At 41.9% G+C, this 12,570-nt stretch overlaps 4 protein-coding genes across 4 annotated transcripts in view; 2 read left to right on the top strand and 2 right to left on the bottom strand.

Annotated features, from left to right (window-relative positions):
- The first annotated feature begins 451 nt into the window (after positions 1-451).
- On the top strand, positions 452-2,453 carry LOC149097433 (uncharacterized). The gene has a single exon (XM_089280601.1). It carries the CDS (start codon positions 869-871, stop codon positions 1,598-1,600), a length of 732 nt encoding a protein of 243 aa, XP_089136727.1. The 5' UTR covers positions 452-868; the 3' UTR covers positions 1,601-2,453.
- Positions 2,454-5,413: 2,960 nt separating this feature from the next.
- On the top strand, positions 5,414-6,145 carry LOC110041797 (uncharacterized). Its single transcript, XM_020747129.2, has one exon. It carries the CDS (start codon positions 5,414-5,416, stop codon positions 6,143-6,145), a length of 732 nt encoding a protein of 243 aa, XP_020602788.1.
- On the bottom strand, positions 6,048-7,612 carry LOC149097432 (uncharacterized). The gene has a single exon (XM_089280555.1). The coding sequence runs from the start codon at positions 7,443-7,445 to the stop codon at positions 6,366-6,368; it is 1,080 nt and encodes a 359-aa protein (XP_089136681.1). The 5' UTR covers positions 7,446-7,612; the 3' UTR covers positions 6,048-6,365.
- Positions 7,613-8,580: 968 nt separating this feature from the next.
- The window catches only part of LOC110041662 (uncharacterized), a 33,949-nt gene continuing 29,959 nt past the window's right edge, over positions 8,581-12,570 (bottom strand). The window contains exons 3-5 of the mRNA XM_089279051.1: positions 12,098-12,570; positions 11,440-11,565; positions 8,581-10,363 (exon numbers count right to left, since the gene is read on the bottom strand). The exon at positions 12,098-12,570 is cut by the window's right edge and continues 491 nt beyond it. Of these exons, the coding sequence (XP_089135177.1) occupies positions 10,043-10,363; positions 11,440-11,565; positions 12,098-12,570 (920 nt within the window). The 3' untranslated portion in view covers positions 8,581-10,042. The remainder of the gene's footprint in view (positions 10,364-11,439; positions 11,566-12,097) is intronic.

Here is a 12,570-nt window from a genome sequence, read left to right as displayed (position 1 = left end):
TTCTACCCGTTAAATCGAGTTTTGAACCAAACGCGAAAATAGCTCTACTTTGAAGGCACGTTTTAAAAATGTGGTACCTGTTTGAAACTGCTGAACTACATGAGAGGGGGCAAGGGTATTTTCGTGACGCCGTGATCCGGTTTTTTTGTGCTCTGTTAATCGTGATTTGGTAAAAAAAACTGTTCCGTGAATTGTGATTGAAGTGTATTCCGTGAGGCGTGAAACGCAAAAGTTCTTGGCTGTGAATCGTGAATAGATAAGAAATAAATCGTGAATGTCTAAAGTTGAGTTCGTAGCTGAATTTCACTGCATTGTGATCACATTTTTTTCCGTGACCTTAGTGAATTTAACGCTCGATTCAAGCCGACTGAGAGTAGCGACAAACGAAACATGTTGACAGGTTTAAATAAACCCGTTGATTTCCTGATCACCGTATTAACCAATGAACCCATCTCAATAGGATTTTTGACTGATGAGCCATTGATGAACGACAAGTGCGGACTCGGTGTAACTCAGACTGGTAAAGATCATGGCTGCTGAATCCGACAAAGTCCTCGCGGTTGTTGAATCAGTTATTTACCATGCTGAGCCAGAATCAGGCACTTCCAAATTTGCTGATCCAAGGAGCGTGTCAGAGTTGACATAAGAGATTCGCACAAAATTTTAAGTGTCTTCTTAAGATATATGACTAGTTTTTTGCGGAATCAAAGAAGAGTGCGTAAAACGTGGCCTCGGTGAAAGCTTGGATGTCAGGATCTGCAGACTGGTGAAGGAAGGCATAAATCAACCAAAAACGTTCTCCATCAACACGCAAGATCAATGGGACCTCGAACTTCCAACCCTAACCCTAACCCTTAAGTCCGTACAAATGATCAACAATCAACTTAATCGGCTGGATGAGAAATTGAAGTCTACCAACAAAGACATCCACATTGATCTTCATGTTTGTCTGACAACCCAAGGGGAAAATCTGCACGCTGTTGGTCATTTTAAGGATCAATACCCCACATCTCTTTACCACTCCCGTAATCTGGGAAACACTGTTTACGAAAGCATCAAAAGGATCACAAGCTGGGCAGCCTATCATTTCACTCACCCAACATCCTACTATCCAATTCCAGACAGTTCAATTCCACTGAAAGACATTTCCAAACTTTCGCATCTTGGCAAAACAAGGCACTTAAATTCTACCCAAGAGCAGATCATAATAGAATGGGCAGTTCAGCATGGCAAGTGCGTTCGACAGAGAACTGTGAGGCAAGAAACAACGAAGTTCAAGGCTGGCACTTCGCCTTTGAATATGTATCGTCCAGCAGATTCTGCTTACCCAAAGGACAAGATCCACCTTGAACCTCCTGCACAGTATCAGCCAGCTGTTCCACCAATCGTCGACGAACAAGAAGAGCAAGAGCAAGAAGTCACCTTCGCTCATCCTGAAGTGTCTGAAGCCCCCGAAGTCCCAGAAGATGATGTGCAGTATGACACAGACTGTGGGCCTGACGATGCCGTGGAAAGTGACAGCGACGACGATACTCTGACCTTCTTAAGAGCCGTAACAACTCGCAGTGGAAGAGCTGTCCAAGTCCGATATTTCTCTTAAGAGGTCTCTTAAAGTAAAACCAACAAATTAAGATTTCAAATATCACCTTTCCAACAACTGTAAATTATTGGTAAAGTTAAAGAATGCACTTTTTTGTACAAATTTTGATTACAGTTTCGTGCACATGTTCGAGAATCGTGAAAAGTGAATTTTTTGTTTCGTGATTCGTGAAATCGAAAATTTACTATCGTCACTTCGTGACAAGACCCCCCCTTGCCCCCCCCCCCCCCCTCTACATGAATAGAAAGTATAAATGTCCCTTAATTTAAAACAATAATAAAATTTGTCTGCCCACTAGGTTTTCAAAACTAACGACCGCTTAAAGTTCAGGAAAGTTTGAAAATATTCCAGCGAGTAACTAACACACTCGCCTTCGTAAAGTGCTCTGATAAATTCACGTAAATCTCGTACCTGACTTCAAGATTAAAGTTTTGGTCCTTTGTAGCGATCCTTGAAACCTGTAGGTAGCATTAAAACTGCCAGCTCTTCCTTCGTAGGTTTGTATATAAAGTACATTTATACGTTCCTCATCTGTGTCAAGCGTGACGGTCACATACTTCGATGTTCTTTGTATTACTGACCATTGTTTTCCTCGAAGCCGGTTTAATCATGTAGAGTCCTCTTGAAAGGTTTGTTTTTAGACAACTCTCGGCACACATACATGTATGAACAGTAAACGGTGATCTGGGGAGCCAAGGAAGGATTGATAAATGCCACGGCATTTTGTGTTTACAACAGGTGTACTCACGGGAAGATTGGGAACTAAACACCTGTTGTAAACACAAAATGGCCGTGGCATTTATCAAATTTATGAGGAATGCCTGTAAAATAGCTGGTGTGTCATTTTATCTTTCACGTGATGTCATACCTGACATGTGGCTACGTGTAATGCACAACAAATCTCTAATTTACCCTTCCGTACTGCATGGCATGGCATGCCTCGCCTTGGTAGACTTGGTACGGTGCGGTATAGTATGGAACACGCTTACAGTTATCCTCTACCACGTGTTGTTCACTAAGGTTTCGGCGTTGCTTCCGATTTTCCAGTCGTACGTACGGTGCAGGACCCCCACAGCTAAATCTCCGAACTTGAGGATTACTTCCACCCGTATTTCCATGGCCTCCTTAACTTTTGCTTCCACCTATACTTTCCCTTCTCCTGATATGTTAATTCCTATCACCTCCTTTTCAAACAGTTTGATTCTTTTCCTGAATATTTCTAAAACACTTCTTTTACGTCCAGTGAGACTTCCATTCACCGAGCTTGATGTTGGTGAAGATATGTTTTGAGCGTAAGCTGAGTTATTAGCCGACAACATGTGATTTGAATTAGAAGGTGGATACGTATTTTTAGCTCCCGGTTTAACCAGCTTCACAAAGGACTGAATTCTAACCATTTCGGCACGAGTCTCGGGGCTAAAAACCGTTGCGTTCAACATAGTGACATTAAGACCACTTTTAGCGCGCATCGGTGTTCCAAAATTCAGCTTTGTTCCAAAATTCAGCAGTTCAGACAAGTAAGCGTGGCTTTACCTTTCCATTCCATTGCTCTTCTTATGGACGCTAGGTCACTGTATGCGATACTCATGTCAATTGACGATTTAAAGTTCCCAAAATCGGAACGATTGAAACGATTTATGATAAAGACTAGTCGCTCCTTGTCTATTGCTTTTGCTCCCCTGTATATTTTCACAGCTCCCGATACTCCTGGAGAGTCCTCAGGGTGCAGCTGATTTTTTAGACTGGACTTCTCTCCGTCGACATCTTCGTAAAGATCTCTTTTCCATGCTGGTAGAAGCTGATCTAGTATCCTGTACATATGCATTAGACGAACAAATTTTTCGGCCGTTATTCTAGTTCCATAAAGTCCAATCGGTTCTCCGGCCTCATTTTTACGCCATAGTGCTCGTGAACTAGAGAGAACAAATTTAAATGTCCAAATTGCGGTCATTGCGTTGAAGACTAACCAATGTTACCCGATAAAATCATTAGATACTAATCATTAATCATTTCTTCTGTAGTCGGCTTTATTTGAGATCACTTACATCTACAGTGAGTATAGCGCGTCAAGAAGACATCAGAATTCTCTGAGGTATACCGCAGCAAAATACTTATACCGATATGACGTAAGACTTAAAATATGACATAATTTTATTTCAAGTAGTCTTGAACACGCGCTCTTTGGTGCAGCTCTTTCAAACAGCTACCAAATTCGTTTCAGAGACTAGACGTTCATTGAATTCAGTGTATCGAAGTGAAGAGGTAAGAAAAAGCCAAAGAATTTAGACAAATTTATCTTCAAACTGATATACTTTTCAAAAAGCGTTACCACGGTTGTGTCCTGGTGTACCGGTACACAGAGGGAATAACCATTATAGCTGTTGCGTATTGTTGGGTCTTTTATATCGGTTCTTCTGTACCGGTACACGAGGACAGATCTGGTTTCACCATCTCGCGTGAGCTGGCCAGCGCAATGAGTGACTCCGGCACAACACGACTACTTTGAATGATTGAAAACGGTTACCTACCTTTTATCGCCTACGCAAAGCTCCCTTTTAAATTAAACAGCTCGAAGAGATTTCCCGACGAGACAGAAGTTCTCATGTCTTTCTGCTCGGTGAGAGACCAGAGGTAACCTCTGCTCGACCCAGCTGCTCGATTAACTATCGCGCATGCGCGAACTACGTCAGCATAATACCGATAAATAATAATAAATCAATATTTTAAGAGGAGGCTTCCAATCACACAAAGGTGGTTTTCAGGAAAGTCCTCAAGTATCAAGTATCAAGTTTTGTCGTGCGAAACATCTGCAGGATTCGAAGGGCGGCGGCTTACAGCATCAAAAGGGAGCTTACGAATCGACGACTTTTGCACGACGCCGCCGTTAGATTGCGTGACATGCTCACTGCGCATGCCTTTCGGAGCACTTCCCAGCTTCGCGCCAAAGTCGACGACGTTGGTGAGAGCGATTTGCCGGCGTCTTGGAAACAAGAGGACGCGAGGTTAGTTTTCAAAGTTTTCTCGATACTTCGGGTATTTTTGCCAGATAATTTAAGTATCACATTAGGGGCATGTCCTTGACGTTTGGTTTTAATTTTATTTGCCTGTTTTCGTTCAAGAAACGACCTTCTACAGTGCCATGAGTTCAACCAACACTGAAAGCGGTCAAAGCACGACACGGTATGAATGAAAAGTAAATTGCTGTATGAAAAATCTTTCATTTTAATCACGCTTCACTGAAATATAAGACATTTTTCTAGTGTAAAAGGAATTTGAAAGGACTAAAAAGTTGCTTTTTAGCATTCGTGTCGACAGGGACTAGATAGCTTAACTACAGATTTTTCCTCTGTTGTTTTGAGTGGTCTTATAGCCGGCCTAATCTTTTAGAACACAATTTTTTCTCAACTTACAGCTGCGCTTTCTTTTCTGCCATGCTAGCACATTTTGTTAGTCTGTCTTGTGTATTTTTTTCTCGAGCTCCTGAGACAAACAACCAACCAGTGTGATTTCATAAATAAATAGCTTGTCGAGAAAGGGTTACATTTATAGTTAGCAGGAGTCAAAAATGCTAGGCTGCGCATTATATCCTCATAATCTACTTTATCAAGCAGGATTTGAAACGGTAACACTTACGTTTATAGAAATTAAGCTCAACTGATGCATCTTTTTTCCTGTTGGCATTAAATTGAAAAATAATCTTCGCACAGAGCTCTATAATTAAGTTTTATTTATTTATTTGGTGCCTTAGTTAGTTAGTGGTATATTTGATTATTCATTAAGTAACAGTTATATTTTTTATCATCGTTTCACAGAATGTCTAAAATGAAATGGTCATTGAAACATGACACCATATTTGGTCGCGAACTCCTTAGTTGGGAGCTGTGGAAGTACCGTTCAGGCACCAGAGAGCGGGGGAACTGTTTGGAGGAAATATGCAAAATTCTGAATAACATCAAAGATACACAATTTTGCGTTTCGCCAAAGGGTTTGAGAGACCGCTTGAAAATCCTAGAAAGGGATTGCAGGGCCAGAAAGAGAGAGGCCGAGAGGGGCTCGGGAATTTCCCAGGAATATCGAGAGATAGATCAGATCATGGAAGACTATCTAGAGAGAAGAGATGAGGAAGAGGCTAAACAGACCAAAGAATCAGCTGAGGATCGAAACAAGGAGGATCAAGATAAAGCGACAGGGGAGGAGATGAGGGAGAGGGCTATGGAGCGGCTAGCTCAGACTAAGAAGCGAAATGGAAAAGATGAACCGCGAAAAAAACGTCAAAAAAGCAATGACACACTCAGCTATCTCAGGGAGGCAGCAGAGAGGGAATCAAAGTTAAGACAAGATGAGCTAGAGATAAAGAGAAAGCAAGAAGAAGCTACCATGGCTACTCAGCAGGCACTGCTTTCTCAGCTGCGAGATCAACAACAGTTACAGATGCAGCAACAGCAACAGCAGCAACAACAGTTTATGCAGATGATGCAGATGATGCTTAACAGCCAGCAAGCACAATCGCAAGCAATTACTGAACTTTTAAGAAAGGGACAATAGTTTTGGAGCAGCTAATAATGCTGTAGTAAAAGATATTTTGTGCATCTCAGCATTTGAACAGAGCTTTTGATTTCTTTCCGTCATTTTATTGTACTCTGATGATAACGCGTTTTACCCTACTGATAGGTTGTGTCCTATTTTGACCATGAATTCTTGTAAGAGGCCAAACTGTTTATGTCGCATAACAAGAGTATTGCAAGTGTATCTTAAGTACAATACATCAAATAAAGTATTCCTCTAGAGTTGGCGGATTAAGACCAAAATACTCTGAGGTAACAGAACCATATAAAATGCTATGCGCATTCTGCAGTAACGCACATGTTACATACATTTTTCCTACAGCACTCAATCCGATTTTAAGGTTCTTTTTAAAATCTAAGAATTTAAAATAATTAACAATGTCCCCGAAGATCCACTCCACAGAAGAGCGGACCGTGCTCATTGAGGTGTTAAAATCTTGTTGAGCTGGGGTCAGGACACCACCCTTAAAGGGCCTTTGTAGGTGTGCTCGTATCGGATAGGCGGGGTCACCGTACACACAAAGGGGGAGGCCAGTTACTGGACAGTTGGAAAACCTCTGCAGTTCTCGCAAGAATCCTGAGGTAGCCAGCATGAAACTGTCATGGCGTCTTCCCTCAACTGGGCCAAATAGATTCCCCACTAATCCTTTAGGTAAAGCGACAGCCTGAAACTTGATGGAGTGGACACGCTTATGGCCGTTGTAGATGGCTCGCTGGTTTTCGTTAGGCCTACAAACTGGACGCACAGTCCCATCTACGAATCCCCAACAGTTATTTAAGGCAGCTCCAGCCTGTTCGATCGCCTCAGCGTATTGGAGAAGCTTGGGAGGAGAGAGCAAATCGTGATTGTATCTTGTAAGCAGATGATGCCACCGACCGTAAATCAAGTCCATTATGTGGTTTGTTATGATGGAAATCTCAGGAACCGGCCTGGCGAAATGATAAACCAAATCTCCATATCGACAAGGATAGGCAAAGCGCTTGAGATACATGCATAATGCAGGTACCGAAGCAACAACTAAACCATTGTAAGTTGTTATCTCGTCAGGTAGCTGTAGCTGTTCAGCAAGTTTATAAATGTCCTCCCTGTAGAAACGAAACTCGGCCTTGCATTCGTCGTTTGATTTCTCGTCTAAATCGAACCTGTCGTAGTTCCAATACGGAAACTCTGGATTTGTTGACTTGTGACAATCGTACAAAAGTACAAATTCTTGTTCGTTTATAAAGTTGCTTCCATAAGCGTATGCGATACAAGCTCTCGTTTCTCTGAAGTTAGGCATTTTGGTTTAAACAACTCGCCTTGTCAAAAGATAAAAACAAACTTCAGAAACGGCGGGAAAATTTGCCGGTCGCGCATAAACGTCGTCGTCTTTACTGCGAATCGTAAATTCAAATTTCTACAGGACGACGACGCGGGACTATAAGGTGACCCAACGGCGCCGTCGCGCGAAAGTCGTCGATTCGTAAGCTCCCTAAAGACTCCAGCCGGTGTTTCTAAACGATGTTCTAATTGGCTAGTTATAGCTCAATTTGTAGACGCAATGTGTGCAAATCTTTAGCATCCATTGTCAACAGTTAGTTGCCTGAAGTTGATTGGCGAATAAGGGCTCAAGAATATTAAAATGACGGGTTGATTTGTGAAAGAAGATGACTCGCGGTCTCAAGTTCTTCTTTTTCGTTCGACGACGGTGCCTCAGATTATTCAACATCACTTGCAACTACCAGGCCCTAGCGCGCTAACTTATTTCAGTATTCGGACTCCAAAGACTCTATTATTGGTGCCAAAGTGTGGAATTCTTTACCGGATGAATTACGTTCAATGACAATCATTAAGGAATTTATGAATGCTGTAAGAGAGCTAAATTTGTGATGTACAGTTTTCTATGATTCACTGGTTTATAGATAGATAGATAGATAGATAGATAGATAGATAGATAGACAGATAGAGAGATAGACAGATGGACAGACAGATAGACAGATAGACAGATAGATAGACAGATAGATAGATAGATAGGTAGGTAGGTAGGTAGGTAGGTAGGTAGATAGATAGATAGATAGATAGATAGATTTATATTTATATTTATATTTTTTTTTTCTCGGCATATTAATATGACTGTATTGAAATGAAGTTACTAACTTACTTACTTATACAGAGTGCTAACTTGGGGGAGAACCCGTATTTGTTTTTTGTTTGTCTGACTGATTTTTTGACATAAGCATTTTAAAATACTTCGTAAATGTGCAAGTTCAGAGAGGTGTTAAAGAAAATGTGACAATTAACGGACAAGTTGTTGTACGTATTTTTGAAGGAAAATTGTTGAACCCTCAAGAACATAAGGGGCCAGCTTATGAGAGAGGGAGCGGGGAGTTTTTTTTTAATCGAATCGTAAATGTAAGAAAAAAAATGAAAGAGGGTTCTCTTTTGATAGGCTTTATTTGCAACCACACCCAATCTTACAATCACCGCGTGCTGTTTATACCTTACCCCGTCTGAAAGTCATACTGTCACGAGAGATTGCTATTCAACCTTTATTAGAAATTAAGCCCTTTCATATTTTATTGTTACCTTTTTAAAACTTCTACTTAATAAGATGTCTACATCTTTTCTCAAGCTAGATATGTAACGCCAGAGTTCAATTCCAAATAAAAATACGAAAATCAGCTGCCGTCGTCAAAATGCGCTGAACTTAGTCATTTCACGTTGTTGTTGTGCAGAGGAAGGCAAAGAAATGTACAAAAACGTGCACAGCTATTGTTCCACTCAATAAATCTTTTGTTTGGTGCCGTTACCGTCGTGGTCTGCTTAAGCTCTCTAGGAAAAGTCTCCGCTCCTTGACGGCGACAAATCGATCTGTTTTTAAACGAGCTGACTGAAAAGTAAATTCGCTATTGTGCTCGCTAGTTATTTAAAACTCTCAGGAGACACAGGAATTGTTTTACTGCATGCAGACACGCACACAGGCCTCTGGCCTCGGCCCGGTTCACTTAGATACAAGCGAGTTCACACAAAACCCCATTTCATCCGTGCTGAACCGGCAAAAAGTTGCTGGTTTCGTTTCTCGTTGAAACGTGAATTTTCTTTACAGCTAATTAATCCCAGGGAATGGGGATGTGTACTCCCTACAGTGGGAGATACGGGAAGGCTCCGCCTAAATACAAAAGGGTAGGGAAAACTGCCATTTAGATCGATATTCGAAAGAGCTTTTCAAATTATCTCGCACGGACGCACCTAACGACTTATTCATCTAACTATTAATTGCAATCTTCATAGAGGAAGCCACATCAGCCTTAGCTGGTTTTCATGCGCTCCTCTATCCTATCCTTTTTAAAGGGGTTACTGAAGTGATAAGCTTGAAAAGGAGTTACAGTATTTTCATTGAAGTTGTATGAAAAGAATTACGTTATTATTTTACCTGTTCCACCACTGTCTACTGATCCAGGGAAGAAGCTTATTAACGATATGGTCAATCAACACTCGATCTAACAAAAATCTCTAAGCTAACTGGTTATTAGCAGACCCGCTTAAGCACTAATAGGAAACCATTGTTGCTGGCGGAATTTCGCTCGCAGGTGCCTCGTTTCGACGGCGAGGCCTCCAGTGAGAGCGGCGAGGTCACGAGGAAACCCTCCCGTCTCATGTTTGCTTCCCCTCCCGCCCCCCTCCCCACCACTGCTGAAACTTGCGCGCGAAATTCCGCTAGCCACCGAGGCTCTACAGATAACGGGGTTTTTTTTTCTCATATATAGACTCGAAAAAACACACTTACATCCCGAAAGGAGATGTTCAAACACACTCAGTCACACGTCTACTGCTGATAAGTCAGTGTTCCTTGATTGGTACGAAGGTAACTTCTCAAGGCCTTGGTGATATACCTCCTTAACCGCATCTTGACAACAATTGCCAATTTCTATTTATGGCAGCCCATGTTCCGAAGTTCCATATTGTGTGTCGTGTGCCCCAGTCCCACCACCACCAGTTCCACCACTGATAGAAAACACCACCGTTCACCTCCAGGGCAGTTAGCTGAGTAGAAAGGGCCACACACCACTTCTGGCCTGGGAAACGGTCTGCTTGGTAAGACAAAGTCACAGGGAGGCCAACACGTACAAGTGTACCCTCTAAATAGACGCCACCTCGGATAACGCCCGCTGAAAGGTATACTTCAACACCAGTTGTCGCTTCTGCATAAGGCTGAATCTAAACGAGATAAAATAAAAGTGAAACCCCTTTGATACGGGCAACGAAGGGACCACGAGATGTCCGTATTGAGGATCATTAAACAGCTTGATGTATGAGTAGATCCCATTAACTTAATCTCCTTATTTCTACGTCTAATATCTGACTAGTCCCCAGTCGTCTGTTTAAAAGTCCATGGCGACAGTCGAGGGAACCTGGATGAAACTCCTCGGGGACACGGACGGGATCGTAGGAAGAAAGCGCTCCTCTCAATCTCGTTCCCAGATCTCTTGCCGCCCACAAGAGATCTGGGAAAGAGATAACCCTACTCTCTTGCAGTCAATGAGATTCAGTGGATCTTTGAAACGACTGTGGACGAGTCAGATCTTATTTCTTACGAATGACTAGAACCGAACAAAACGTGTCTCAAATGGTAATAACATGCCAAGTTAAGAAAGGAATTAGCTGTTGCAGAAGAAGGGTAAATAGGTTCATAGAAATGCATCATAGTATCACATCAAAGTCTCAATTGCAATGCTTTTTAGTCTTGTACATAAAAACCCTAATCTAAAAACGCTCTCTAAAAAGAAAAGTTTTCAACCTTGATTTAAAACAGTCCACAGAGAAACACTGTTTGATGTCATTTGGTAAATCATTGGTGCGCCTTGGTGCTTTAATTAACAGACAAAGATCTGTCGCTATAAAAAGTCGTTTTGGTCTTTCAAATAGACAGTAGATTTGAGCTTCTTGACCGATGCAAACGCTGAGGTGCGAGATGAAAGTTAAAATAGGCAAGAGCGAGGCCACGAAGGGCTTTGTAAGTGACCAGAAACTATTCATAAAAAGTATCGAAAGAATCAAACACTTAACTGCTTTCTCATCAGTCTACTCATAAAGTTGTTCAGTCATCAATAAAAGAAAAATATCGTCTCAGAAAAATTAAGCTTTGACTAAGAATCATGTCCTAATAAGGATTAAGGAAATGATCACCAAAAATAGATTTTACTGATATTAATCAACTCTCGCTCCTTGAAAAAGGCGAGGAGAAATTGTATGTTGACGCTGTAGATTGAAGGATTTAAGGATTTAAAGTTTACCTCCACAGTTAACTTGACCGGATTGAGTAAATTGTCCCCAGGAGGAAAGCTCAGCTCGTAATTGACTCTAAATTCCACGTAGAAATCCACTCCGATCGACAAGAACAGTACCGGAAAATAGATTGTCTGAAGAGAAAGGAACCACCAACAAATTTAGTGCGTCCAGTCGGGTGTATCTTATATACCCTGGGAAATTATTAGTACTGTGGCATAAGGTTACGTGACCATGTCCGTGACCACAACAAATATCCCTTGCACTTTAACGACCGCGCAGGCTCCCTCCTTCCCAGAGACCTCTTTGACCGTGTAGCCTAGCAGTTCGGAGGCTGGGGAGAGGGAAGGTCCGCGCATCCCCTGTAAACTCTCCTTTTCCTTCTTCTTCCCTTCCTCTCTCCCTACCTCCCTAGGAAGCCTCTGTGAAGGAGAGACGACCTGTCAAAATTTGAAGTGGGAGTCACGGGAACACTAGTGACATATGCATGAACACACAAACATTGGGCGAAAGGGTTATAAAACGTAAAACGGACAATGTAGCCCTCCTCTGGGTTATAAATATATTTCCCTCAGTGCGTTCTTGCTTCGCTCGCTGGATGTTGTAGTCTCTGAAGTCTATATATTTATTTGTTGAATACTGATAATCATGAGTGAACAAACTTACCAATCCTTTCCTGTCCTCAATTCCTGTTTGTGTGCCTTTTCCATCTTCCAACTCATTTTTTTTGTACGTCTTAGATAACAAAGACACTGTTTTCCCTGCAATAACCAAATCGAATCCAGTTCCTATTTCGATACCGCTGCTATCTTCCATCCAAACCGTGCCCTCTCCCTTGACATTTATTCCTATCACTTTCTTCTCAAACAATGTGAAACTGTGTTCAACACTGAGGTAAATAGGATCGGCGTCTTCCCAGATTCGACGTATGGTGTTGCTTGCTATGCGAGACCGTTTTAAGGCTGTGTTTGACGAGTTTGTTGTGTTGTGGACAGGTAAGGAAGCATTTGGCGACATCTCACTGTTTTTAGAAGCGCCTTCGGGCTTGTGCGGCTGTTCTTTACCCGAAAATGTAGGGCTGGACTTTGGCACGACCAATTTCACGAAAAATTGGTATTTTACCGCTTGAGATTCCGCGT

Source organism: Orbicella faveolata, unplaced genomic scaffold, assembly GCF_042242905.1.
Source record: "Orbicella faveolata isolate gen_17 unplaced genomic scaffold, um_ofav_v1 contig_47, whole genome shotgun sequence".
NCBI classification, from domain to species: Eukaryota; Metazoa; Cnidaria; class Anthozoa; order Scleractinia; family Merulinidae; genus Orbicella; species Orbicella faveolata.
Note: the sequence above shows the minus strand (reverse complement) of the source record. Positions and strands in the feature narration are given on the sequence as shown.